Consider the following 25,731-nt stretch of genomic DNA (forward strand, 5'->3'; position numbering starts at 1 on the left):
CCAGCCCCTTAGAGTCTCACATGCATTACAGGAGCTTTTGCATAAAACACTTAGCAGCCTCAGCAACAAGAATATAATTGCAAAGATTTCTGCTTTTGGTATGGTAAAACACGGTGAGTAGGATCTTTTGTTTCCTTGGCTTTTTACTAGGTTTTTTGGTGCAAGGGTGTGGTGTGTTTGTTTTTCTTTGTCCCAGTGGCAGTGTGTGTATGTGATTATTTTGGGCTAGTTGCTTCTTCTTTGCTCTTCTTTCTGATGCCGGACCTTAATGTGCATATTCATTCTTTGTGTAGGCACTGAACAGCAAAGGTGATGAGATCTGGCAGGGTGGAAGCTTTGCGGGCTAATACAGCGGGCTGCCAAATACAGCCAGAAATGAAATGCTGATTTCCTCTCAGGTATACTGCAAAGATTTTTGTTGTTGTTGTTGAGCTCTCTCCTCTCTCTCCCCTCTGGAGGTAGGCTAGTGATTGGTTAGCTTACTGTGCTGGCTGCCATGCAGTTATTCCATAAGGTGTGAAGAAGAAGGGGGGGGGAGATCTCTCAGCCTCAAGGAGGGGCGAGGAAGACCTGCATAAACTATTGTAGCACACTGTTGGCATGAAGGAAATCTTGCGAAGCAAATTAATTTCTTGCCCGCATTCCTGTGCGCTGTTATTCTTCCCCAGTCATCCATTTCTGCATTAGCTGTGAAAGAGTAATTATTGCAATTCTTCTTCGATCAGAGGATTGACACAGGGAGCTATCCATTGTGCTGATTGTCTGGAAATATTACTGTATGTACCCTGCACAATAAAGAAGGGGGAAAGAGTAATACCCCCAATACCGCTGGGTAATTCATTCTCACAAATCTGAAGATGTGTGATAACTAAGGCCTTTTCCAGCTACATAGCATCCTTCATTTAAATGAACAGTTGGCTTTGCTTAATTTAAGATACAGATTTCTCATTCATACTTTACTGAAAAAAACGAAGGTCTACACAGATAGGTTTAATACTGTAAACATATAAACAGTTTAAATGTTCAGAGGATTTGCAATTTTTATTTCCTGAGCATATTAAGCCTGAAAAAAAACACCCAGTGGAGATTTACATGTTTTGGCCAATTCATGAGGAAATCAGAGACTGACCTAAAATGATATTCAAATTAGAAAGCTATTTTACCCTAGAGAGGCAGATGATAAAGAGGGCTGATGAAACAAAAAGAAAACAGTGCTCCAAGCATGTAGGATGCTTTAAGGATGGGAGCCTATGTTGCATTATTCTATTTAGAATGATGATAATAACACACAAATAACATTCTTGTCTGACAAAAATCCATTGTGTCACCTTTTTTCAATTTTTCTTTCAAAGGGAAATGGAGAGGCTATTATTAGAGCAATCAGTTTGAGCAGTGAGATGATCAATAGTTATTTAAATGAATCTTTGCATCACACTCTAAATAAATAAAAGAGTAATTTGTCAAATTGGCTATAAGCCTTAATATCAATAAATACAGTTATTAAACTGTAAAATAAAAAAAATGTGATATCTATATGCATTGCATTTAGAATGTGAGAATTAAAATAGAGAATAAAAATATGTAAATACTCTCAAGCCATTTTCATCTTAGCTGTTTTTTTAAAAAAACCATAACAACAAATAGAATAGGCAACAATCTCAATGAATAATGTCTTTAATAAATTGCCATTAAAGCACACTATGTGAGAGATAATGATTAAATCTTTTAATTAAATTGTGACAGTGACAAATGCACAATTTGAAAAGAAACTTTAGAAAAAAGGAATGAAAACTACAGTCCTTTTTTCAATGATGATTAAACCTGTTTCCCCCCTAATCCTTATAACCAAGCATCAAAAAGCAGAAAAGTAATCTGAGATTCTAGATATAAGTCCAGCTCCTGAATAACAATACATATAAAAATCCAATGGCAGATCTCAAATGGGCCATTTTTAATGCAACACTATACCTGTCTACTTAAAAGTAAGTCCAAATTAAGTTAAATGGGTCTTAAAGACTGCAGCTTTAATTCAATAAATCTAGGATACACTGTAAAGCATAAAGCATTTGTTTGATTCTTTGATAAGTTAAATCTTTTAAAAATAAAATAAAAATGACAACATATTGTGCTTCTCTGTATCCTGACAATAAAGTAGGTTGATCTGCACTCCAGTTAAGTCAAAGTGCTGTATTTTAGCTAATATATTGCCCTTTACTTTAAGGAGACTTGGATTGATTCATACAATTATTTTTGGCACAGTTACAAATTTCCTCATTATTTTGGTATGATGAATAGTGGTCTGACAAACCCCAGGATAGAAACTTACACAGCCTAGCTAGTTTCCCCGCAATGGGGTCATACTCAGAGACAATCCATTGAGTTAGGACTAACATGTCCATTGATTTCAATGGGTCTACTTTGAGGATAACTTAGAAAGATCCCAATGTTTTCCATCATATGATATATAGCATACAAACTCACCAGATGCTGGAATATTCAAAAGGTCAGTGAAAATCTGGAATAACTTCACTATGTCAAAAATGGTCATATGGCTCAGTTTGCAAATGGTGAATATCCATATACTGTGGCTGCAATTATTTATATAACAGTTAGAAATAAAGCTGTGGCTTGATGAAAGATGACAGCAGAATGTGAGAGCAATGGAAAGCAAGCTATGATTGTTATTTGTAGTGGGAAAATTATAAATTTAGTATAAAAAAAAATTAGTGTCAACAATTTTTCTAAAAACTATGATGCTTTATTGACTTCAGTGGAGCAATCTGCTATTTTCAGATTATAGTAACAGTCTAATCTTGAAAGAGTCATGATGGAACAGGAAGATTAAGGGCCAGGTCATCAAGTTAATCTAAATTTTGAAAAACAAAATACATTCAAGTTGCTATTGACCAAACAACCATTCTTCAAGCACAACACAGCAGGTGGAAATGTCTTGCACCAAGGACTAAACCAGTTCTGCAGCACAGTACTATCCTTCTAGAACCAGGATATTCAAAGTGCACAGCACATTCCTAAGAAGGCAAGAGGAGTTACTTCCTGATGTTGCCACAACCCACTTTGAACATCCTGATTGGATCAGGAAACATTATTTGAACAGACACTGCTAAGTCAGCTACTAAGTGCCTAACCACTTATTGTCATTTTAGAGGGAACATGGAAGCAAGAACTTGAATAAATCTAGATGTGTTAGTTTTGCTTAGGATATTTTAAGCCTTTGCTTCTTGACTTGGGTGGGTATAAATAATAAAATTATTATTATTATTATTAGCTTTTAAAATCCTGATTTTAGACAAAGTCTCCCAGAAGCATTTTTTTTTTGGTGGTTGCTTGCTACCAAGTGAATCCTGGAGGTACTCCTTAAGTTTACTCTTTGTTTTGATTGTAGATCCAGATGTGATGAGACAACATGGAGTTCAAAAGAGGAAAAACCTTTATAAAATCCAGCATGCAGCTGACCCATGAGAAATTACCTTTAGTGAGCTTGAGTCCTGGGGAAAAGGGCAATGTAGGAACAGACATAAGAGAAAGGAGCCACCCTGCAGTTGAAATCCAAAAAGCAAGTTTTTCTGCAGATAGAAGCGACAGCATTTCCAACAGCTCAATCAAGACTGGATCTAGTGAGAGCATCCTGTTGCTCCCAGAATCCTTCTACAAACCTGTACGGAAAAGTAAAACCCACGACTGTGTTCTGGGAGGTGTGGACAAAACTGAACACTGCAGCTACAATAACAAGATCTCGGAGGAAGGTGTTGCAGCTCCTGGGAGAAGTAAAGGGCGGATGATCAACAGTGCCAGCTTTTCTGGAATTGGGAATGCACAGAATTCTAGCAGCAAGAAAGAATCGGTGGGCAATTCGAGCCACTTCTTGAACAGCCCACAGCAGATGATTGATTACCGAAACTTTGTGCCACAGGTGCCCTTTGTGCCAGCGGTTGCAAAAAGTATCCCAAGGAAGAGGATTTCCCTGAAGCGATCCAAAAAAGGCCTCCGGGATATATTTCACATGAAAAAAAACAAGCCAGAGAGTCTTTCCTTGCTGTCAGAGAAACAAAAAAGGCTGCCATTTCCAGGCTGCAAGTCAGAGCTGGCAGGCAGGTTCGGCAAGTATTTCTTCAAAGCCGGAGAAACGTTTTCTGCTGACTGTTTGGCACAAGAATTTTCTGATGGCGAGCTGCTGTCAGAGTCCTCCTATGAGTACTCCAGTGCTCTGTGCGAAGATGTTGCTTCCCTGAAGAGCTTTGATTCTCTCACTGGGTGCGGAGAGATCTTTGCAGACGAGAGCTCAGCTAATATGGAACTGGAGGTTAGCAAAGAAATCTCGCTCAGGCAATCGCAACAGAAAGATAGTCCTGCTTTGGGAACCTTTCAAGGTGGAGTGGAACAGCTTGCATCCCCAGCCCAGAATGAAGCAGGAGACTTTGCAAAACTTTGGGACAACATCAACAAATCAGTGCAGCTGCATCAGAAGACCCTGTTTGATAGGAGGCTTCTGAAAATACCCAGTAGTGAACTGGGAAAGTCTAGAAATGAGACCAGTGCCTCAGTGACTGATCTGCTTTCTTCCCCTGACTCTTCCAAAGAGAGTTCCATAGATACAGGAACCCCAAAGAGTGACAACCAGGAGTCTATGTCAACCAGTGATGAAGGATACTATGATTCATTTTCTCCTGGGCAAGATGATGAAATAAGGGAGGATCAGACCCCTGGGGTACCAGGTAGGTTTCCAAGAGACAGTTATAGTGGCGATGCCCTTTATGAACTATTTTATGATCCCAATGAGGCTCAGATCAGCCCAGTTCTAGATGATGACCTATGTATGTCTGAAAGCACTTCAGAAAAGGCCATTGAAATCCCTTTATCAATTTACAGCTTTCATGTAGGGTCAGAAGAAAATATGGCTTCTCAACCAGCCATTGACATAATCAGCCAAGGATTCCTTCACAGCACATGGAAAGGGAAGGAATGCTTGCTTAAGCTCTGTGATACGGAGCTCTCCCTGACCATGGGGATCATCAACTGGCTGAGGAAAAACCCAGGCTTGATTTCCCCCCAAGACTTTCCCAAGAGCCCTCCCCCACAGATGGAGAGAGATGGTGAGCCAGTGCCCACCAGTCTCAGCACATGCCCAAACATGTGTAAATCAGCTTTTGAGGAAAATAAAAACAACACAGAGACATCTCCAGCTGACTGCAATAATGGAACTGAGGTATATTCAGCGGACAGAACAGAACAAAGCCAAAGTGATGTTCCTTCGTGCAGCTCAACTCAAGAAAGTTCTCAAGATAGGGAAAGAAATTGGAGTGCAATATCTGGGCTCACAACAGACAACAGCATATCGTGCGACACACAGAGATCAGAGAGTTGGGATGATCTCCTAATGAGCACTTCTTTAATGGAGAAGATATCTCTCGTAGAAGAATGCACAGATCCTAGCAATGAAACTCTTTCACTAGAAGTTTTGAATCTGGAGACAATTTGCCCAACTGATGATAACCTACTGGTAATGGATAACCATGATGCAGAATCATGTTCTTCTTATATGACTGCTGCAACCTCTCCAGATTCTCTAGAGACTGGAGAGGAAAATGAGATGAAGGATCAAACCTGGTCTGCTGAATGTGACAAGCCAACTGAGCCACTGAATCTCAGTCATCCCCAAAGCCAGATCAGCCAGACATCCAAGGAGAGTGACACGAATGTAATGAGGCTTTTGGAAGATTGTGTCACTGAGGTTGCTTCCCTAAAGATCAATCATGACTCTGCAAGTAATCACTTGGAAGATGATGGCGTCGGAAATGAAGTGAGCAGTGATACAGACGCTATAATTCAATTCACAAACCAAATACAAAATGAATGTAGCTGTATAACCCCAAGCCCAAAAGGTTCTTCCAGCCACCCTTCAAGTCACTGTAACATTGAGTCAAATATTGGGGCTAGTGTTACATCTCTCGCAAATCAAAAGGAAGGTCTCATTTGTTTTGAAGATCAGAAAAACACAAGTATCCTAAACTGTATGGGTCCAGTTGCAAAAAACAAACTACCCTTTGAATATGCCCAGTTGAATAATCAAGCCCTGTCGTATATCAAAGATTTCAGATTTGAACTCAGTGCTCAAAATTCTACCACCATGGCACACATTTGCAGGCCGACATTTTTGCCACTCTTTGGTTCCATCTGCTCAGACACAACTAGTGGCTTTTCACAGCCTTTCTGCAGGAGGAGCGGTTTGCTGGAGAAACATTCACAAGACCAAGAAGTTCCACCGAGCAGCACACCGTTACGTGGTTATTCAACGTTCCAGTGCAAAGTACTGCCAAAGGTGTCCACTCTTCCACTTTTAGAGGATGCTACCAAAGAGAGAGCAGTTATGGAGAAGACCCGTGATGACTTGCTGTCATAAGGTGAGTCCTTGAAGGAAGACCCTAAGTGCATTGAGACCCATTAGGAAGGCACTTACCGTACTTCCTGCCCACTCATTTTGCCATAGACAAAGGCTCTGAAGGCTTATTATTTACAATGTCCATATATTTTTACCCTCCAACATGTCCCCCCAAATCCTACCCCCAGTTTTAGCAACTTTCTAGCAAGGATTAGATTAATTTACCTCTGATTACTGAGAGATGTGGAAATATAGTTTGTGAAGTAAACCCCGAAAAACTGGTATCCCAAACATTTTTGCTAGTCTGCATGCTCAGACATAAGGTATTTGTTGGCTGCATAAAAAGACGCCACTCTTTTGTAACCTTTTCTTACTTAGTCACCTGGCTGGGAGAGACTTGTGTTTGCTGCGGACAACCAGCGGGTGGGACTGGCCCCCCAGGTGACTTTGAGAAAACCACACCCACCTTTCCCACACTTGCTGTCATATATGATGACAGGTTCAAGAAACCTCATGGCATAAATAAATTGTTCATTTTTTATTTTGCTACTTATGGAGCAACATATATTTATTCTTATTTTACACATTGACACAGTAAACAAATGGGATATCTGCATTTAAAACATGAAAACACGTGCCGGATTTAGAATAGGAGTAAAAGCAGAAAGACGTTACGGATAACTGTTTAGGATGTATATAGGATGTATCCTATGCCCTTTTAAAATGTTTTTTTTGGGGGGGTTATGGGGTTGTTGTTTTTATCTTGAACATATATTTTGTAGTTTTCTGTTCTGGTTTTCTTCTGCGAGCCACCTTGAGACCTCTGGGTATAGAGCGGTATTATTAATAATAATAATATAGGTCTGCAGCTAGGACATCTGCATGGTTTGGTAGAATCCATGACTGAAAGGGCCATGGGCGCTTGTCCTCAGGAAGTCAGATACAGTGTTAAAAATGGCAGTGTACCCAACAGAGGTGAATTAGGGCTGTCCAGATATCCCATTATTTGCTTATCCATGATAATGTATGCTCATGATGCTATTAGGGCAGTTATATGTAACCCCACTTTCAACAATATTTACGCCTGGATAAGTGTTAGGGTGGTCATATTGCTTCATTCCCAACCAGGGCATATCCTATAAATTCCTCCTGAAAGCCCATTACTCCTTATACCCTCCAGAGTAATGTTTTATTGCAGGTGTATTCTGCAACATGCCCTTGACGCAACAGTAGTGCTTTAATGGTGATTCCCCCCTCCCCCCGTTCTGGTTTGTTCTGTGATGCTTTCCAAATGCTACCACATTATTGCTATACAGTGGTACCTCGGGATGCAAACGGGATCCGTTCCGAAGCCCTGTTTGCATCCCGAACAGAACGTAAGATGCGACGGCGCATCTGCGCGTGTGCGGGTCGCGTTTCGCCGCTTCCACGCATGTGCGTGACGTCATTTTGAGCGTCTGCGCATGTGCAAGCAGCGAAACCTGGAAGTAACGTGCTCCGTTACTTCTGGGTTGCCGCGGAGCGCAACTCGAACGCGTTCAACCTGAAGCACATTCAACTCGAGGTATGACTGTATAGCCCAATGAAAGTGGGACAAAAATAAACCAGAACACCTGTGCTTTATAAAATTACAGGATTTCAGCAGAAGGCTACAGGAAATGCACTGATTGGAAATGAAGCAGTGTGACCACCCCAAAGGTTTTTCAGATGCAAACAGTGGGATTGTGTGTGACCGCCCCAATAGCATAGTGAGCACCAATCGTCCTGAAGATGCAATAAAAATAGTGGCTGGAGCGGGCTGTTCTCTTTTATTTTTGTCCTGGTTTTGTTGCTATAGCCCCTCAAGACAGCAATAATGTGGTAAGCAGGTATGGTGGTGGATTAAAGGATTAGATATAACGTTGAGGACGGCCTTCATGAGAAAACCCAGAGGGACTAAAGCTGAGGCAAACCAAGTGCTGAATTATGTGGACCTAGCAGGAAACAAATCTTTTCTAGGCATGAGTTACTTTCTGGTAGTTGCAGAAAGCAGAAGCAAAGCAGACACAGCTGTCAGAAGCGGTAATGTACCCTATACTAGTGCTTTATGAGATTGTACCGCAAACTGACTTGGGGCATTTTCAAATACGTTGTTTCACTAGCAGCTGTAGCATGCCACGAGTTGTCAGCGTAGACACCTGCCAGACCAGAGACACGTCATTACAGTTGTATGCTATAGTTAACTTCCCAAGGAAGACATGACTTTTGTTCTCTGGAAAAAGAATGGACAGGTTATTCTAGATATTAATTTAATGGTGTACTGCTAAGGTTTATTTGCATAATTTTAGATATGTATCAGAATTGGAGGTCTTGGTGTGTGGGCTGGATTTTGGCATGCACCTGATTTATTGCTTGACTACATACAAAAGTCTTGATGTTCTTATTTTATTACTTCTCTGTAAACACATCTGAGAGAGAAAATCAGAACCTGGACATATAGGCTGCTTTGCTATAACGTAACTCCACTTCCTTGGAGGTTTTTAAGCAGAGGTTGAATGGCCATCTGATATGGATACTTTAGCTGAGATTCCTGTATTGCACAGGGTTGGACTAGATGATCCTTGGGTCCCTTCCAAATTCATGATTCTATTATTGGCCCACCACACATAGAGTCAACCCACATTTTAACATGCCTTTGGGATTGCTTCCTATGTTACATTTTTCACTATGAAGATTAAACTATAAGATTATTGTTGTTGTTGTTTTTAAATATTAATATCAGTGTATTTTTGATACTCCAAATACACAGATCAAGGAATCTGTATATGCGGTGATTCCTAGTTCTGTGTAACTGCCCCAGAACCTATGTGTGATGCCATTTATATGTTAGAAAAGATAATTTTTGCTAGGGAAAAGTAGTATGTGAGATGGCTTATTTGAGCTGACTCAGCAGTTAGGAGCTATTAATGTGTACGATTGCATGGTAATTTGGCTGAAATGCATCATTTCATGAAACCTTTTGTAAACAACAGATGAGATCATTGTCCTTATGATCTGATCAGATCTATGCAATCATAAATTATTATTTATGTTTCTACTGGTGGGAGAAGAAGGTCCTATTTAGATGGTGGCAGCAGTTACCTGTGTACCACTGACAATATTTCTCAAGAGCAGATCTATAAGATCGTTGTGAGGTGTGTCTGGCACTTCTGTTCTCTTTTTAGAAAAGCTTGAGATTTCTTTCATATTGGAAGTGGGAGGAAGGTAGACCATATCTCGGAACTTACATGAGGCTGTTATTCCAGCCTACAGCATCGGAAATACCTCAAGGCAAAGATGATATCACTGATTTTTAATGAAGCTCTCAGAAAAGGCATTTACAGAATCCATAATCTAAAATCAACTTTATTCACAGCAAAAGTACTCAGGCTTCTTCATGAGATTATATGCATAAACCTTTGTCCTAATAAGGGGTATTCATATTTGGTGGCTAGATAACTGGCATTAAAAAAAAATAGCATCTCTTCACAGATCCACTTTTCTTCCCTATATGTTACTACTAAGAGAAATTATGCATATTTCAGCTTTTAAAAGCATCCCCAAATCTTAAGACTTGCAGTTAAACAGCATGTTCCGAGTAGGGTTATCAAGTAATCAGGGGGAAAACTGGCCTGTTATTCTCTTGCGATTTTAAAAGCAGCTCAGTCAGCAGAAATAAAAATAACAGAATGCTAGAATTGTAGCATTGGAAGGCGCCTAAAGAGTCATCTAGTCCAACCCCCTGCAATGCAGGAATCACAGCTGCTTTGCATTCCTGGACATCAAACTGCTGCTGAAGACACAGGAGCAGGGGTCAGTCAAAAACTGGCAACATGGCTCTGAAATGGCATCTGATGGAGACTGCATCATTGCATGGGCAAGAGTCATGATACAGTGGTACCTCGGGTTACAGACGCTTCAGGTTACAGATGCTTCATGTTACAGACTCTGCTAACCCAGAAATAGTACCTCGGGTTAAGAACTTTGGTTCAGGTTGAGAACAGAAATTGTGCTCCAGGGGCGCAGCGGCAGCAGGAGGCCCCATTAGCTAAAGTTAAGAACAGTTTCAGGTTAAGAATGGACCTCCAGAACAAATTAAGTTCTTAACCTGAGGTACCACTGTACTGGATACTAATTTGCTACCAGAAAGACCAGATACTGGTTCCTAACTAGATAACCAGTATCCGATTGGTGATGCGCCCCAGACTCCGCAGGCATGCTTTGAGCGTCATCTAGCATGTGCCCAGAAAGGAAAAAAATAGATGCTAAATTAAACAATTTTATACTTCATTAAGCATTGCTCCTTCCAGCTTTGGCTTTGTTTCACTGTACTGTCAGCATCTGACTTGTTCGCTGATTGTCACAGCAAATAATATTTAGCCTCAACTAGTCTTAAAGAGCAATCTCCCCTGCCCCCTGCTTTAATTAAATACATGTAGGCTTTTTGGACATGGGCTGTATAAGACATTCGGAGACATTGTTATAGTCCTTTCTCAAAATAAAACGATTGATTTGCTATCATGCCTCTTATTTCAGTAGGACGTTTCCATGGATACAGGCTTACAGGGTTGGCTTGCGATGCTCTGGCAATGCTGGAGAGCACTAAAGCATATTCCTAGCTAGCCTGCTGTAGATCAAGGGTGTGAATGATTATTGCAAATCTGAAGTCAGGATCTGCTTTATATACTCTTTTTATTTTCTTTCTTTTTATAGCTTATGAATAGATTTTTTTTTTAAAAAAAGAAACGGTAAATTGTAAACTGTGTGCAGTTGTATTGTCCAAGCGATGAGGATGCAGAGATCACAATACTATTCTTGTTATATTAAAATAGGCGAAGTGGAGAATACCCTAAGATAAAATGTACAGGCGGTTTGCCTCTTCAAAGCCTGTCAATTAAATATTTCCCCGTGACAAATACTTCCATAACTGGGTTTACATTTAGAAACCATATCGAATAGGATGCAGTATGATTAAGAAATGAAGTGGGGACAAAAAGGAGGCAGGGAAGGAATCTGGGTAGCTGGTTTTACGTTAGTTGAATTATCTTGTGAAGACTATTAATGTAGATTCCAGAGTGCAGAAGGCAAATCAGCTGGTGTGCATTCTCTTTTTCCTTCTGAACCTTTTCAGAGTCTCGTCATACGTTACATGGCAAATGTTTGATTTCTCCTCCATCTGTATGCATGGTAGGCTGCCATGACCAAACTCAGCTCCCTGGCAAAAGCACTGGTATGACATACTCATTTGCTGTCTGCAGACACTAGTTTTACAGGCACAGTGAACTATGTGTGAAGTGAGGGAGCCTAAAGAGTATAGGGATGGCAGAGTGTGTCTGTTTCACTCCGTGTCAACATTGCATGTGTTCTGTTATCTCATTAATCCGTAATTAAAATAAAAATCTGGGCAAAAGTTAAGATTTAAATACAGATTTAAATGCTTACTTAAAAATACATAGTTGAATATTTATTTTAACCTATATTTCTAAATGCATTTCCCCCCGAAAGGCATATTTTAAAATGTATTTACATGCATTCCTATAATGCGAAATTCAGAGAACTGCAAAATTGAAAGTGTAATACTGTTCCAAGCTGTCTATTAGTCTTGGAGGTGAAGATGAGTCCAGTTTGTTTGCAAATGGAAATAACATTCTCCCCCATCCCTAATCCTAGGTGTGCTAATTAGGAAGTCTCATTGACCTCACAGAACTTATGATGCTGTCATCTCAGTGTTAGACCATGAGCTCAGACACTTGGCAAGCAAAGTGACTTTTTGACACTAGCCAGGTCAGCAGAGGGTCATCAGGGATCAGAGCTTGAAATGGCCATCTGAGTACTTCATACTATTTCCCCTGGGATAGCTCAGTTGGTAGAGCAGGAGACTCTTAAGCTCAGGGTTGTGGGTTTGAGCCCCACATTGGGCAAAAAGATTCCTGCATTGCAGAGGGGAGGATTAGATGACCCTCAGAGTCCCTTCTTGCTCTACAATTCTGATTATGATGGGTAAAATGTCAATAAAGATAATGACTTCCTTACATACTAGGTCGGGGTGGGGAACCTTTTTAGCCTGACAGATCAGATCTTTATCTGGCCTGATCCCCACAGGCCAACTTTGAGAGGTGGACAGAAGAACCCACCTGTCAATCATCTGATGCCATAATGACACCAGGTGATTTGCCCTGCCTACCTGTCAAAGTTGGCCCATGGGGATGGGGCCAGTGTGCAGTGCTTCCCCATGACCTGGCAGCTAGCTGGTTGCTGGGCATTTGGGAACTGCAGTACAAGGGCTTTGTTGCTCCAACAGCACCAGGCAGATTCCATTGAAACCTCTGTGAAAAGATAGCATTTTCAACCTATTTTAGCAGAGGTTTCAGTGGAAACTGCTTGGTGCTACTAGAGCAGCCAAAGCCCTTCTGCCCATCAGCTTTTTTGTAACTAGGTCATGTGAATCAATCCTAATGCTCTTCCAAAACTTTTAGTGGAAAAGAAGCCCACAGAACTGCAGTACTAATTGCACGGCAATTGGATTAAGCTTTCTAAAGTTGAAGAAAATCATCCCAAGTAGACAGACCACCCTGTGAATTCAGTTAGGACAAGACAAGCCTTCTCAAACAGCATGCAGATTACAGTGCTATTACTGCTTTTTGTTTGTTTGTTTGTTTGTTTGCTGTGCCCACTGCAGGCATAATAAAGAATGATTATAAGCCACAATAGATTTTGGTGGGACAGGTAAGTGCACATTAAAGTCTATCCCATTGGACTAAATGGGATGTAGAAGTGCATTACTTTGGCTGGATCGTGCCCACTCTTTTGGGTGGATGGGGCATTCTTAATTTGAGAAGAAGGCCACCAGAGAAATGATAGATAATATCAGAATATCTGAAGGAGCATCTCCATCCCCATTGTCCAGCCCGGACACTGAGGTCCTCCTCTGAAGGTCTTCTGGTAGTTCCCTCACTGCGAGAAGTGAAGTTTCAGGGAACCAGGCAGAGGGCCTTCTTGGTAGTGGCTCCCTCCCTGTGGAACACCCTCCCTTCAGATGTCAAGGAGATTAAGAACTACACAACTTTTAGAAGACATCTGAAGGCAGCTCTGTATCAGGAAGTTTTTAGTGTTTGATGCTTTTTTTAGACAATCCCCAAAGCTGTTGAGCTTCTTTCTTTCTTTCTTTCTTTCTTTCTTTCTTTCTTTCTTTCTTTCTTTCCCCCCCCAAAACGCCAAAAAACTTGCGATTTTTTGATTGACTTGCCTAAGATCCAGGACAAAGTGCCCCCTTTCAGAAATTCCCCCCTGGACATCAATCCAGAAGTCCCAAATATTATTGCAATGTATTGCAGCAGTAAATAAATGGATGCCATTCAGAATCTTTCTCCCACGCCCAAATTTAAAAGCCCAACTAAATGCTACATTCATGATAAAATGCTAGTGGTGTTAAGGCTCAAACTGGATCTGCTACAGGCCAGGCAGGTGTTCTGTTTGGGGATCTCCCCTTTTCTCTTGGCTTCCTGTTATTTGACTTTGCTGCTTGAATTGGCTCCATTTATTTTCCCCCTTCTCTATGCCTCCTTGTCTGTTTTCTTCATTTTGCCCTCTGTGTTTTCTGAGACTCTTCCATTAATGCTCCTTTTGTGCTCCTGACACCCCTCCTTTAATTTGGGAGGGCATTTGCTTCTTTCCCCAACATTCCTTTTTGTAGTAATTTGGTACTGAATCCCTGGTCTGCTTTCCCCTTTTGTGGCTTTCTTAGCAGCTGCTCTTTGGCAAGCAAATCTACTGTACGCCGTGATCTCTCCCTTCTCTCGTTGCTGTTTATTTATTTTTGGTACTCTGTAGAACTTAGGAAGCTGCCTTATTCTGAGTCAGACCAGTAGACCATCTAAGCTCATTACAGTGGTACCTCGGGATGCGAACGGGATCTGTTCCGGAGCCCTGTTCGCATCCTGAACAGAACATAAGACGCGTCTGCGCGGGTTGCGTTTCGCGTTTCGCCGCTTCCGTGCATGTGCGTGACATCATTTTCACCGTCTGCGCATGTGCGAGCGGCGAAACCTGAAAGCACTCAACCTGAAGCGTATTTATCCCGAGGTATGACTGTATGTATGTATGGGTGGTATTCAGTGCTAGTCCTCCTCAGAGCAGATTCCCTGAAGTTAATAAACATGACCAACACCCCATATGCACTATACAATTAAAGCAACATCATACCATTTAACAGTCATATTTTCCTCCAGTGAATTCTGGGAACTGTAGTTTGTTAAAGGTGCCAAGCGTTATTAAGAGACCCCTGTTCCCTACACAGAACTATATTGTGTAAGGTTCCCTGAGAAGAAGAAAGGATAATTAAACCACTGTGAGAATTGATTTTTTTTGGCCAAAAAATAAACTTTCAAACAAAGATGATCCCCAAGAAGCAACAATAAAACACCAACACTCAAATGCCTGGGAGTAAAGAAAAGTTTAAACCCAGCAGTGAAATGATGTCCAAGTTGCTTCCAGACAGGCCTCTTTAGGGAGAACATCCCTTAGATGGGGAGCCAGTGTGGAAAAGGCCCTTTGACTTGGCACAACCCTCTGAACTTTTACAGGAGGAGGTGCTCAGAAGAGGGCTTCTGGTTACGATTTAAAGGTCTGGCAAGGTTCCCAAGGTGGAAGCTGTTCCACAATGCACTGGGTCTAGAAGTGTACTGACAGCCAGCATGGCCAAATCAGATTCAGTGTTATATCTTCTATGTAGTTTCAGTCAGAAATCTGTGGTGGTTAGAGTGTTGGACTGGGAATTTGGAGAGCCAGATTGAAATCCTCACTCATGAAGCTCCTTAGGTGACCTGGAGCCAGTCCGGCTAGACACAAGGCAAGGCAAGGTTCAGACTGAATGCTGGGCTGGATACAAAGCAAGATGAGATGGGGTTTGGGGTAGGCAGGGCTGTGGGAAACACACAGACAAAAACCAGATTCTTGATCTCAGGACCCTTCATGAAAAATTAGGTTACAATATCTTAAGAGGTGTCCAAAAGTGTAGAGAACAGACAAAGAGACAAACAACTTTCCAAAATACACAGGAGATAAAGTATATGTAGAGTAATTATTTTTATTTTTTAAAGGACCGTGCCCACAGGTATACAATCTAAACAACAACACCCGGGTGGGGGCAGAAGGAGAGCAAGAGACCAGAGGCCAAATGATCAGAAAAGAAGGCACAGGGTAGATCAGTATTTCAATAATTGCAAAGAAGGATGAGGGGAAATGTTGGGACACGATGGGTTCCAGAACAAAAATGAGGCTGCAAGAGAGAAAGGATGGAGATGTAAAAGTTAAGAAGTAACCTGAGGCTTAGCTGAGTTGAAATAATGCCATAATAATAATAATAATAATAATAATAATAATAATAATTTTTATTTATATCCCGCCCTCCCCAGCCGAAGCCGGGCTCAGGGCGGCTAACAACAATAAAACAATACAAAAGTACAACACAAACAACACTCTAAAATCATTCATTAGCAGAGCAATCCTGTATACACCAATTGCAGCAGGGGTGGCATCACTATGCTGGTGTATGGACATCAGTACCTATTCAGGGAGGGGGGAAACACACAGCCATTTAAGACAAAATCAGTGCAAATGTGGCAGTGACTATGCCACCAAAGTCAACCAATGAAAAACTGTGCTTGGAAGGAACAAACAGAAACGAATAATGTTGGGAGCATGCCTTTAGCACACACCCCTGCACCAACACACACACAAAACGAAATATCATGCCACAGCACTGCCTGTGCCATCAGCCCCACTTGGCTCAGTCCATGACCACTCTGCTACTGTCAGTCCCAGGCATGCAGCTGTTTTGATTTCCTTATGCTGCTAGCAGCCACCAGTCTGGAGCACACTGCATGAAGGTAAGGAAGGAGAGTCCACACAACACAGCTTGTTGGGTAGGATGTCCAGAGAGAGCACAAAAGCCTCCTTGGAATGAGGGTTCAAGAGCCACCTAGGAAACATTCTTGTGGCTTGCAGAGCAAGTGCATCCCAACGGGTCACATTTATTAATGACATTTATACCCCACCTTTCTTCCAAGGAGCTTAAGGTTGCACATATAATCTTCCTCCTCCCTGTTTTATCTTCACAACAACCCTGTGGGGTAGGTGCAGCTTAGAGGCAGTGACTGGCCCCAGGTCACCTAGCAAACTTCGTTGTGGCTCTGTGGGGATTTGAACCCTAGTGCTAGCCTAGCACAGTAACTACTGCAAAGCACTGACTGCCTTTCTTATAGGCTGGTACAGCAGTTGTTGGGTCCTCATTTTATCTGCATCTTTGCTGGTGCAGCAACTCGCAAGATTGAGCTGCCAATCCAACGTCTTTGTGTAGAGAAAGCTTTGGTGGTGGTTGCCCTCATTCTTTCTCACAGCATATTAAGAAAATGATCATTACTGGCACAGAATTTAATGTATTATTCAAAAGCAAAGAGGGAAGTGTTTTTTTTTTAAAAAAAGGAAAAAGCAAGCAAGCCAAGCTTTCATATCAATAATTCAATCCCTCCACAGCTATAGCACTAGTTTTGCCACTTCACTCCTGGCTATCTCCTCATACATAGTTAATGTTTAGATGCCCCACTGCATACATCTCGGCAGATGGAAAGAGGTGCCACGGTCTAACACCAAGTGAACTATTTATTTATTGTATTTATTCCAGTCATTTATATCCTGCCTTTAAGGAGGCTTATGAGTAAAGTCAAAATACAACAATAAAAATGGCTATAAGTCCATTTCAAAATCTGCCTGCCAAGTTCCTTCCCACAGGGCATTTGGGCCTACAATGAGAGAGCAGGTTCTGATGTCTTCTTCCCCTCCATTCGTTTCACACAAGGGAGAGAGGAGGGAGAGAGGAAGACAGGAGACGAAGATAACAGCAGGCACCTGCTCTCCTCCAGTAATGTACTTAGTTAGTTTAGATTTCTTTTCCATGCAGTTTGTCCCTAAAGACTCAGGATAGAGATACAATTTAACTCATAGCTGAAATCAGTTATCACTAAATGTTGATAGTGCTTAGTATTTGGACTGACCAGGACCAAATGATGTGAGAACGCCTCTTCCATGGTTTTATAGCATGCTCCTATGAAAGAAATATTAAAATAGAACACAACCATTATTAGAGGTAATGTGTGCTTAGTGGCTGATGTGCATAATAGCTGGGCATTGTGCACATTCACCGCACCTCATGGAATATGTGTTCATAATCTATCAATGAAAGAGGGAATTGTGCACTATTCCCAGTCAATATACATATTCTCCAGCAGGCCTTGGGAAATGTGCATACCTCAAGAACATTTTGTACATTCTCCAGTCAATATGCATAATCTCCAATAGGCCCTGGGGGCTTTGCATATCTCAACTGCATCTTGTACATTCTTTAGACAATATGCATAATTCTAAGAGGCCTTTCTGATAGATATTTGTAAATTCTCCAGGCTATATTTCCTTCACTGCTTAGCACCTATATACCACAAAGCGAGTAACAGGGTAAGCAAAACCTTGATGAAGGTAGAGTCTTATACAATAAATAATTTGACAGATTCACTCTGTTTGGCTTCAGCTTGGCAAGGGCTCACTACTTCTCCCAAGATATACTGCCACATTTTGTGGTTGTAGATTGGAAGGTAACCATGATCAGAAGCAGCAGGTGGAAGGAAAAAACATTTCAGCCAGCAGAGGGCAGAGTGTCACTAACATTTTTTTTTTTTTAACTTCAATTTCTTGTATGACTCTTGTTTTGTAACCAAAACAACACTGGTATAGGAGAAAACAGAAAGTAGCACAAATATTTGGACTGGCCTTCCAAGATCAAGTCAGTCTGAGGAGGTAAATAGCTTATGATCCCGTGAAGACAAAAATGGCCCAAAACTGTGTAGAAAGGTGTTTCTCCATGATAAGCATCCCTCATCAGTGCACAAATGGTAATGCAGAAAGGAAACCCAGTTAAATACACACACACACACACACACACACACACACACACACACACACACAAACTACGCAAAAAATGTAGTGGTAATGAAGGGATAAAATAGACCAAAATGACTGTTCCCTTAACTAAGAAAGGTCTGGAAGCAATTACAAACAAGATTAATTGCAATGATGTACCCTCATAAAATTATTAGAGAGGAAATAGCTAAGTGGGTTCCAATAGTAATCTATATTAAAAGAGAACTGGGTAGAACAGACATAAGGATAAACTGTAAAGGAACCGTGACCATTAGGTCCAGTCGTGACCGACTCTGGGGTTGCGCGCTCATCTTGCTCTATAGGCCGAGGGAGCCGGCATTTGTCCGCAGACAGCTTCTGGGTCATGTGGCCAGCATGACTAAGCCACTTCTGGCGAACCAGAGCAGCACACGGAAACGGCGTTTACCTTCCCGCCGGAGCGGTCCCTATTTATCTACTTGCACTGGTGTGCTTTCGAACTGCTAGGTTGGCAGAAGCTGGAACAGAGCAACGGGAGCTCACCCCATCTCGTGGATTTGAACTGCCAACCTTCCAATCAGCAAGCCCAAGAGGCTCAGTGCTTTAGACCACAGCGCCACCTGCGCTTGTCCCATGTACGTATGTATGTATGTATGCATGCATGCATATGTGGGTGTGAGTGACTGTAATATAGATTGTGTGGATGAACACTATATTGTTATTGTTACATAATTTATTTATTTATTTTAAATGAACATTAAGTGCAAAGCACTGTTATATAAAATAGGAATATATTTATTTATCAAAATCTTATTTATCAAAATCTAAATTTTCAAAAATGTTCATAATAGATATTGTAAAAGGCAAATAAAATAATAAAGTACAGTCATATGGATGAATAAAGGATAAGGGAATTTAGGACTGTTGGTGATCCCTAAATTAAATAAATTATAGCAAAAAAGGACACATAAATAATTATATATATATATATATATATATATATATATATATATATATAGCGCAAAGGAGGCACAATAAGTTATCTTGCGATGCAAATAAGGGAAAGTTATTCAGAAATAAACTTTACTGCATAAGCAGTTTTTCTTTAAATGTGAAAGGGGAAAAATGCATGAATGAGGAAGCCTAAGGAATAAATTAGTCTAAGGAATAGACAAAAGTCACAACAAGATTGCAAAGTCACAGAATGATTTATGAGGAGCAAGGAATTTCAGCCACAATAAAGGCCCCATTCACACAATCCTTTCGGTTGCCAAGCACAGCACATACCTTTGGTAAAGTATTGTGAGAACCAGCAATATACCTACATTTTGCAGCAATTTATATGATAGCTGCAGGAGTTAGTTTTCTGGCAGTGCTATGATAAAATATACATCTGCAATAAAGTATTTAATAATGTACATCTTGTTAATATAACACTTTCTCTGTTTACACAAAGCTGGCATACATGGATTTTTTTGTGGGGGGGTGACAATGTCACTCTGCTATAAGAAATAGTGTTACCAATTTATGAGAAGTTAGCAGGAATATGAAAGGCCCAATCCCTCAATGAAATGAACTGAGTATGCACACAGTATTCACACAGAGTTTGGCAGGTTATGGGCAGCTTCACACAAGGCAAAATGTGCTGCAAAGGAATGTGTAGAAAATGTGTCTTAGATCATGTAATTGCTTCAGACCAATTTAGATTACAGTACTGCACTTTTATAATTATGCCACAATTCAAACCTCTGCTTGATGGTTGCTGAATTTCAAGTTGGGTGCATTGCTGAAGTTGTCTCATGGCTTCACATGTGAAAATCTGTAGATATGCTTTCAACCCATGTAATGCATTTTAATCGCTATTCATTCTGAATTTTTAAATTGTTGTATCCTGCCCCAGGACCTGCTGGTGAAGGCTGGTTAATAAATATAGTAATAATAATTTTAAAAATCAGTTTGGAGGCCTTGTCATCAGAATCATCTCTTTCCTTTGATTTTGATGAAAGAGAAGAAATGTCCTGGTGAGAGTTCTGGAGATATACTGCATTACTTGGTGTCCAGTTCTTGCTCCATTTTCCAAATCTACAAAGGAAGTAGGGATTGTAGAGTGGAGGATATAGAGTGTTGCAGCTCCATGTTAAAACAGGCCATATGGTGAGAGTGGCAGAAAGTTATTCCCCCCCAATTTATATTACATAGTGGGTTTCAGGTAGCTGAGGCTGTATGTTCCATAGGAAACCAGAGCAGCGTATGGAAATGCTGTTTACCTTCCTGCCAGAGTGGTACCTATTTATCTATTTGCACTGTGTGCTTTCTAACTGGGACCGAGAGCTGGGACCGAGCAATGGGAACTCACCCCGCCATGGGGATTCGAACCACCGACCTTCTGATCGGCAAGCCCAAGGCTCAGGTTTACACCACAGCGCCACCTGCGTCCCTATGATGGGAATGGATTACCCCCCCAAAAAGAGGATAACATCAAAATAACATAGTTTTTTGTTAAGTTTGGGATTCTGCACTGGAACAATCAAATTTACTCTTCATATTGTAGAGTAGTTTGGCAAAGGATTGTTATAGAATTACTGTGACATGGTGCCACATGTTTCTTATGTTTCAGGAGTGATGCTAAAGATCCACGCTCTGCAAATGCCAATTTCTCACATGTATCAGAATGAGGTAAGAGACTGGTGTCATCGGAGACAGAAACCCCATGAAGACACTGCTGCGGATGCACCTCCTAATCTCTTACCAGAAGAATGTGGATTTTAATGAACTTAATATTATAAGCTCTTGACACCTTGCCACTTGGTCCCTTGAATGGATGTGTGCAATGTATAACGACATGCTTGCCCACAGATTCAGTCTATTTGAGTTGGATGAAAATACTTGTTTTATTTTAGAATATAGATATACGCCAAAAGAAAGATTCTCCTGGTTTGGGTAATGTTGAAAGGCAGTGCCCCAGTCCAGCTAAGGCTGTGAACATTTTCTTCTGTGCTTACAGTGGATTTCTCTGCATGCAAATGGGTGCTGCACACTTGTTTCCTGGACTGGAAATCCCACTGAGAAGCAAGTCTCAGTAATGTGATCATCAGCTTTTGAGCTTTCTGCTTCCCTATCCATTTCCCTGCATAAATGACTGATGCTTTTAATGATGATCTTGCTCCAGTCCTGGATGAGGCATTTCCCTCTAACATCACTAGGTGAATCAAATGCAAAACAACAGTAACAACAACAACAAAAGTTACCGAGTGTGCTCATGATCTATCTCAAGACAGAATGTGACCCAAATGCTGCTTTTGAAGCAATGGTATAGTATGATGACCCTGTTCGAGTATATGTGCCAAAATTTCTCTAGATAGAAAAGAAAGTACACAATGACCTTACGAATCTGAATGTTCATTTAATGTTGCAACATGTTTTGCATTAGCAGAAATGAGTTCCCATGGTGCTGGCCCTTTGATACCATGCTGAATTAGTCAGTCATTATGCACTCAAACCGAAGTCAACCAAAATGAGAGCAAATATTCCCTCCATGGCTCAAATCCTTTCTCACCATTGTATATAAAGAAGGCCCCATTTAGCTGGGACCATCTTCTTTTATTTTCTTTTGTTGTTGCTTGCAAGACAGGAGCATCTTTCCCAGACCAGTCACATCTTCAGTGGAAATGTTTGCAGTAGAATACCTAGGCAAAGGGGCTGTTTCGATTATGATACTCCAGTATACAGAAGAGAATGATAGCACTTACTTTAGATGCTCTGTTAATAATAAAAATAATAATATTCTTGCATCTAAGATATATTCAGATAATAGACCCACTGAAATCAATGCTCTTGATTAACTTCAGTGCATTTATTCCAATGGCTCTACTCTGAGTATGACTTAGTTGAATACAACACACAATTCCTCAGTCTCATATATCCATATGACATATCTCTTCTTGTATCATAGCTGTGCCTTCTATATCATAATTTATTTTTGTTGCTTGCATTGCATATTAAAATTACTTGAATTCTATGTTGAGATTTCTTCTCTCCTGCTTCTTATTTTGTTGCTTTATTTTGGATATCATTCATGATACATCTTTTTCTAGCGCTGACAGCTCATTCTCCAATAACTGCCAATGGTGTTGCTGCTTATTATTTCATCTCATCGTCTTGTGTAAAATTACATACCAGGACACTTACCGTATTTACCTTTTCTATGACAATATGCTACTGAGGATACAAAGTACAAATGAGTGCAGTGACCTGAGTTAAAGGAAGGAATTTGGTGACTCTGCATGTTCATATGGCAACATGAAGGATGTGCACAAAATAGAAAAAAACAAACTAGGGATTTTGCACATTGCCTAGTCAACATACATAGTTTCCAGGGAATGTAGCTGAGGAATGTGCACAAGAGGACAATATTATTGTACATATTATCATTGTACATATTATCATCTTGGTGATTATGCACTGAGGAGAAAATGTTACCGTATAAAATGTGTATGGCAACAAATGAAACAGCTGTGATGAATTCACATTCCTCAACATCAGTTAGTGATTATCCATATTTTGATTGGGCAGTGTGCAAACCCCCTGCTGACCATGCCAATTTGTGCATATTCTCCATGCCTTCGTGAGAATATGCACAATTGCTGGTATGGATTTTTCCAGTCAACTCACATTGGTTCCAACATGTGTACACCTGACCTGATGTCACAGAGGGGAAGGGCAGACAGAAGGCTGTGGGAAGCAGGAGTCTGAAGGAGCAACAAGAGAAGGGCAGAAGGGATCAAATAAAGAAGGAATGGAGGAGGCAGAGGGACAGATGTGGTAAAGTGAAGGATTATAGGCAGGGGGAAGTTGTAAAGAAGGAATGGTCCACAGCAGCCTTCCCCAATCTCGTTTAGGACAACTCCCATCAGCTCCAGTTAGCACATACAAAAGAGAGTGTAGTGGTTAGAGTGCTGGGAGATCAGGATTCAAATCCTGACTCAGCCATGAAGCTCACTGGGCAACCCTGAGCCAGCCACCATTTATCAACCTAACCTACCTCACAGGGTTGTTGTGAGGATAAAATGGGGAAAGGGAGAACCTTGGGCTCCTTGGATAGAAAAGTAGGGTATAAATGTAATAAATAAATAAATATGTATTTGGGTACTAGACTGGAAAAGTCTGCTCTGGACAATGCCTTCTTCCCAGCTTCCCCCTTGCCCTCAAACATTTTATCCATATGTTGGGGAAGGCTAGGAACTATATGAATTTCAAGGAAGGTTGGAAATGAAGAACGGAAATGGGAAAATGGTAATGCAACGAAAGGCCTCCATCACACACACGCACACACACTTGTAGCATTGGGCTTCAAGTTTAGGTAATTATTTTCTTTCCAGAATCTGGAATATTGTTAACGATCAAATGAGAGGGGAAGAGAAAGAGAAAACAGGAGAAACGGAAGTAGAAAATGGTATAGAAGTTTGAGATTGGCGGGAGTCAAGAAACGGTATCCATGGGGTGTGAAATCTAAGCAGCCAAAGTCTGACTTCTGATATCTCAGCAGGTATCTCTCATGTATTTTAAAGCTTTTCTTCACAAACACAAGGACTAGGATCTTGGGGGTGGGGTGGGGACCAAAGTAGGCATTTCCAGGTTGTTGGATTCTGTGATATATGCCACATTGCACATTTGTGCCTGTCTGTAGACAAATGGAAAAAACCCACAATAGAATGAAATCATATACACTCCAAACTCCAAATGGTTTAGGGATCAAAGCCATTGTGAAGCCAGACAAAAATCATAATTACTGAGATGTCCCCCTCAAATTCTAGTGAGTATCTGATAGCACAGGTGTTCTTTTTGTGAAGTGCATAGTCGTGTGTCCCCCCAAATTCCATTGAGGCCATGGGAACTAGGAAGGATTAACAACTCTCAGGTCTGCACTCCGTAGATTAATCATGTTAAGTGTATTTAAATGGCTAAAATAGCAAGCACTCCCCTCATCCATTTATGGGGGATTTAATATAAACAACATGTTGTGGAGCTAATATTAGCTTGTACTTCTACCTTGGTGATAAGAAGATGTAGATGTAAATCTCATAACACTTGGGCAGAAGACAGATTCCTCCACATGAAATCATTCAAAGCAGGGCACACCGTCGCATATATATAGATATAGATGAGTGGATATATCGCTGGCAGAGCAGATATAGATATATATAGCACACCAACAAATCCAATCCAATAAAGGCCAATTGTCAACCCACTGCATTGGGATATTTTGGGTAGCAGTGGGCTCAGTACTTTGCTAAAGTCAATAGCGGTAGCAGATGTCTGAAAGAAAAGTAGATGGTGCACAGTCATAGGTGGGATGGAAGTATAAAGCCTTGTCCCTTCTATATAAGGGATAAGAATACATAATACTGCATGTACATAAGGGGAAGGAATATGGATGTATAGTCTTTATGGTGCATTGGAAGGTGTGGCTTGTATACTATGATTCCGTGCTCCTATTTTCTGCATGAATACAAACCTGTCAAAAATAAAATGCTTAAATTATCTTTACCAGATTCTGAAGTCACAACCACGTGGCCCTGCTCTTCCCCATGATAAAGCCACAAAAAGCAAGGAATGTGTATTATAACTTTCATTCACCAAATTATATTCTTAAATGAATCTCAAGGGTAAAAACATCAATATGTATCTTGCTTTCATGTTTAAAGGCTGAACAGTAGATTTAAGCATTATTCTGCTGTATATATTTTGATCTAGCATCTCCAGCAAGGTGCCAAGTAAGATGCTAAATTAAGAAACTTTGATATATCTAATCAATAGATAGTTCATATCGAAGATCTTGCAAGTTTTGTTTGCAAGACCTTAGATCAGCCTTCCTAATCCTGGTGACCTCCAGGTATTTTATTTTGGAACACAACTCCACACTGGCTGGGGCTGAAGGGGTTTGTAGTACAAACATCTAGAGGGCAACAGGTTGATGAAGGCTGCCTTAGATTCTAGTATCCTCCCTAGTAGCTCAGATTAACTGCACTGCAGCACAATCCTATACACATCTGCTCAGATTCAGTCCTCTTAAGTTCATTGGGAGGTTTATTCCCAGGTAAGTGGGCAGTGGAGCCAACTCATAAATGAGTTGAAGACTTTCAAAGTTCAAAGAGGAGATGGACAGTTTTGCACTCAGCTCTTGGGAAAGCATACTTCAAATTCCAGTTCCTTGTTTTACAAAACTGCAAGAGAGGTGAAACTGATTGCAGCAAAGAAACCTTAATGGGGGAGACTCCAAAACTAGAGGAACCTTAAAATCAGTTTTGCTTAAAATGGGAGAATTGGCAGGAGAGGTGAACGTTTTGCTTTTTTTAAGTCTAGGCCAA

The 25,731-nt window shown here is 40.8% G+C and overlaps 1 protein-coding gene across 1 annotated transcript; it reads left to right on the forward strand.

Annotated features, from left to right (window-relative positions):
* Window positions 1-293: 293 nt before the first annotated feature.
* On the forward strand, window positions 294-21,877 carry AMER3 (APC membrane recruitment protein 3). Its single transcript, XM_053389588.1, has 3 exons — window positions 294-398; window positions 3,404-6,419; window positions 20,982-21,877. Exon 2 carries the CDS (start codon window positions 3,425-3,427, stop codon window positions 6,416-6,418), a length of 2,994 nt encoding a protein of 997 aa, XP_053245563.1. The 5' UTR covers window positions 294-398; window positions 3,404-3,424; the 3' UTR covers window position 6,419; window positions 20,982-21,877.
* The last annotated feature ends 3,854 nt before the right edge of the window (window positions 21,878-25,731 follow it).

This window comes from Podarcis raffonei, chromosome 5 (genome assembly GCF_027172205.1).
Source record: "Podarcis raffonei isolate rPodRaf1 chromosome 5, rPodRaf1.pri, whole genome shotgun sequence".
Taxonomy (NCBI): Eukaryota; Metazoa; Chordata; class Lepidosauria; order Squamata; family Lacertidae; genus Podarcis; species Podarcis raffonei.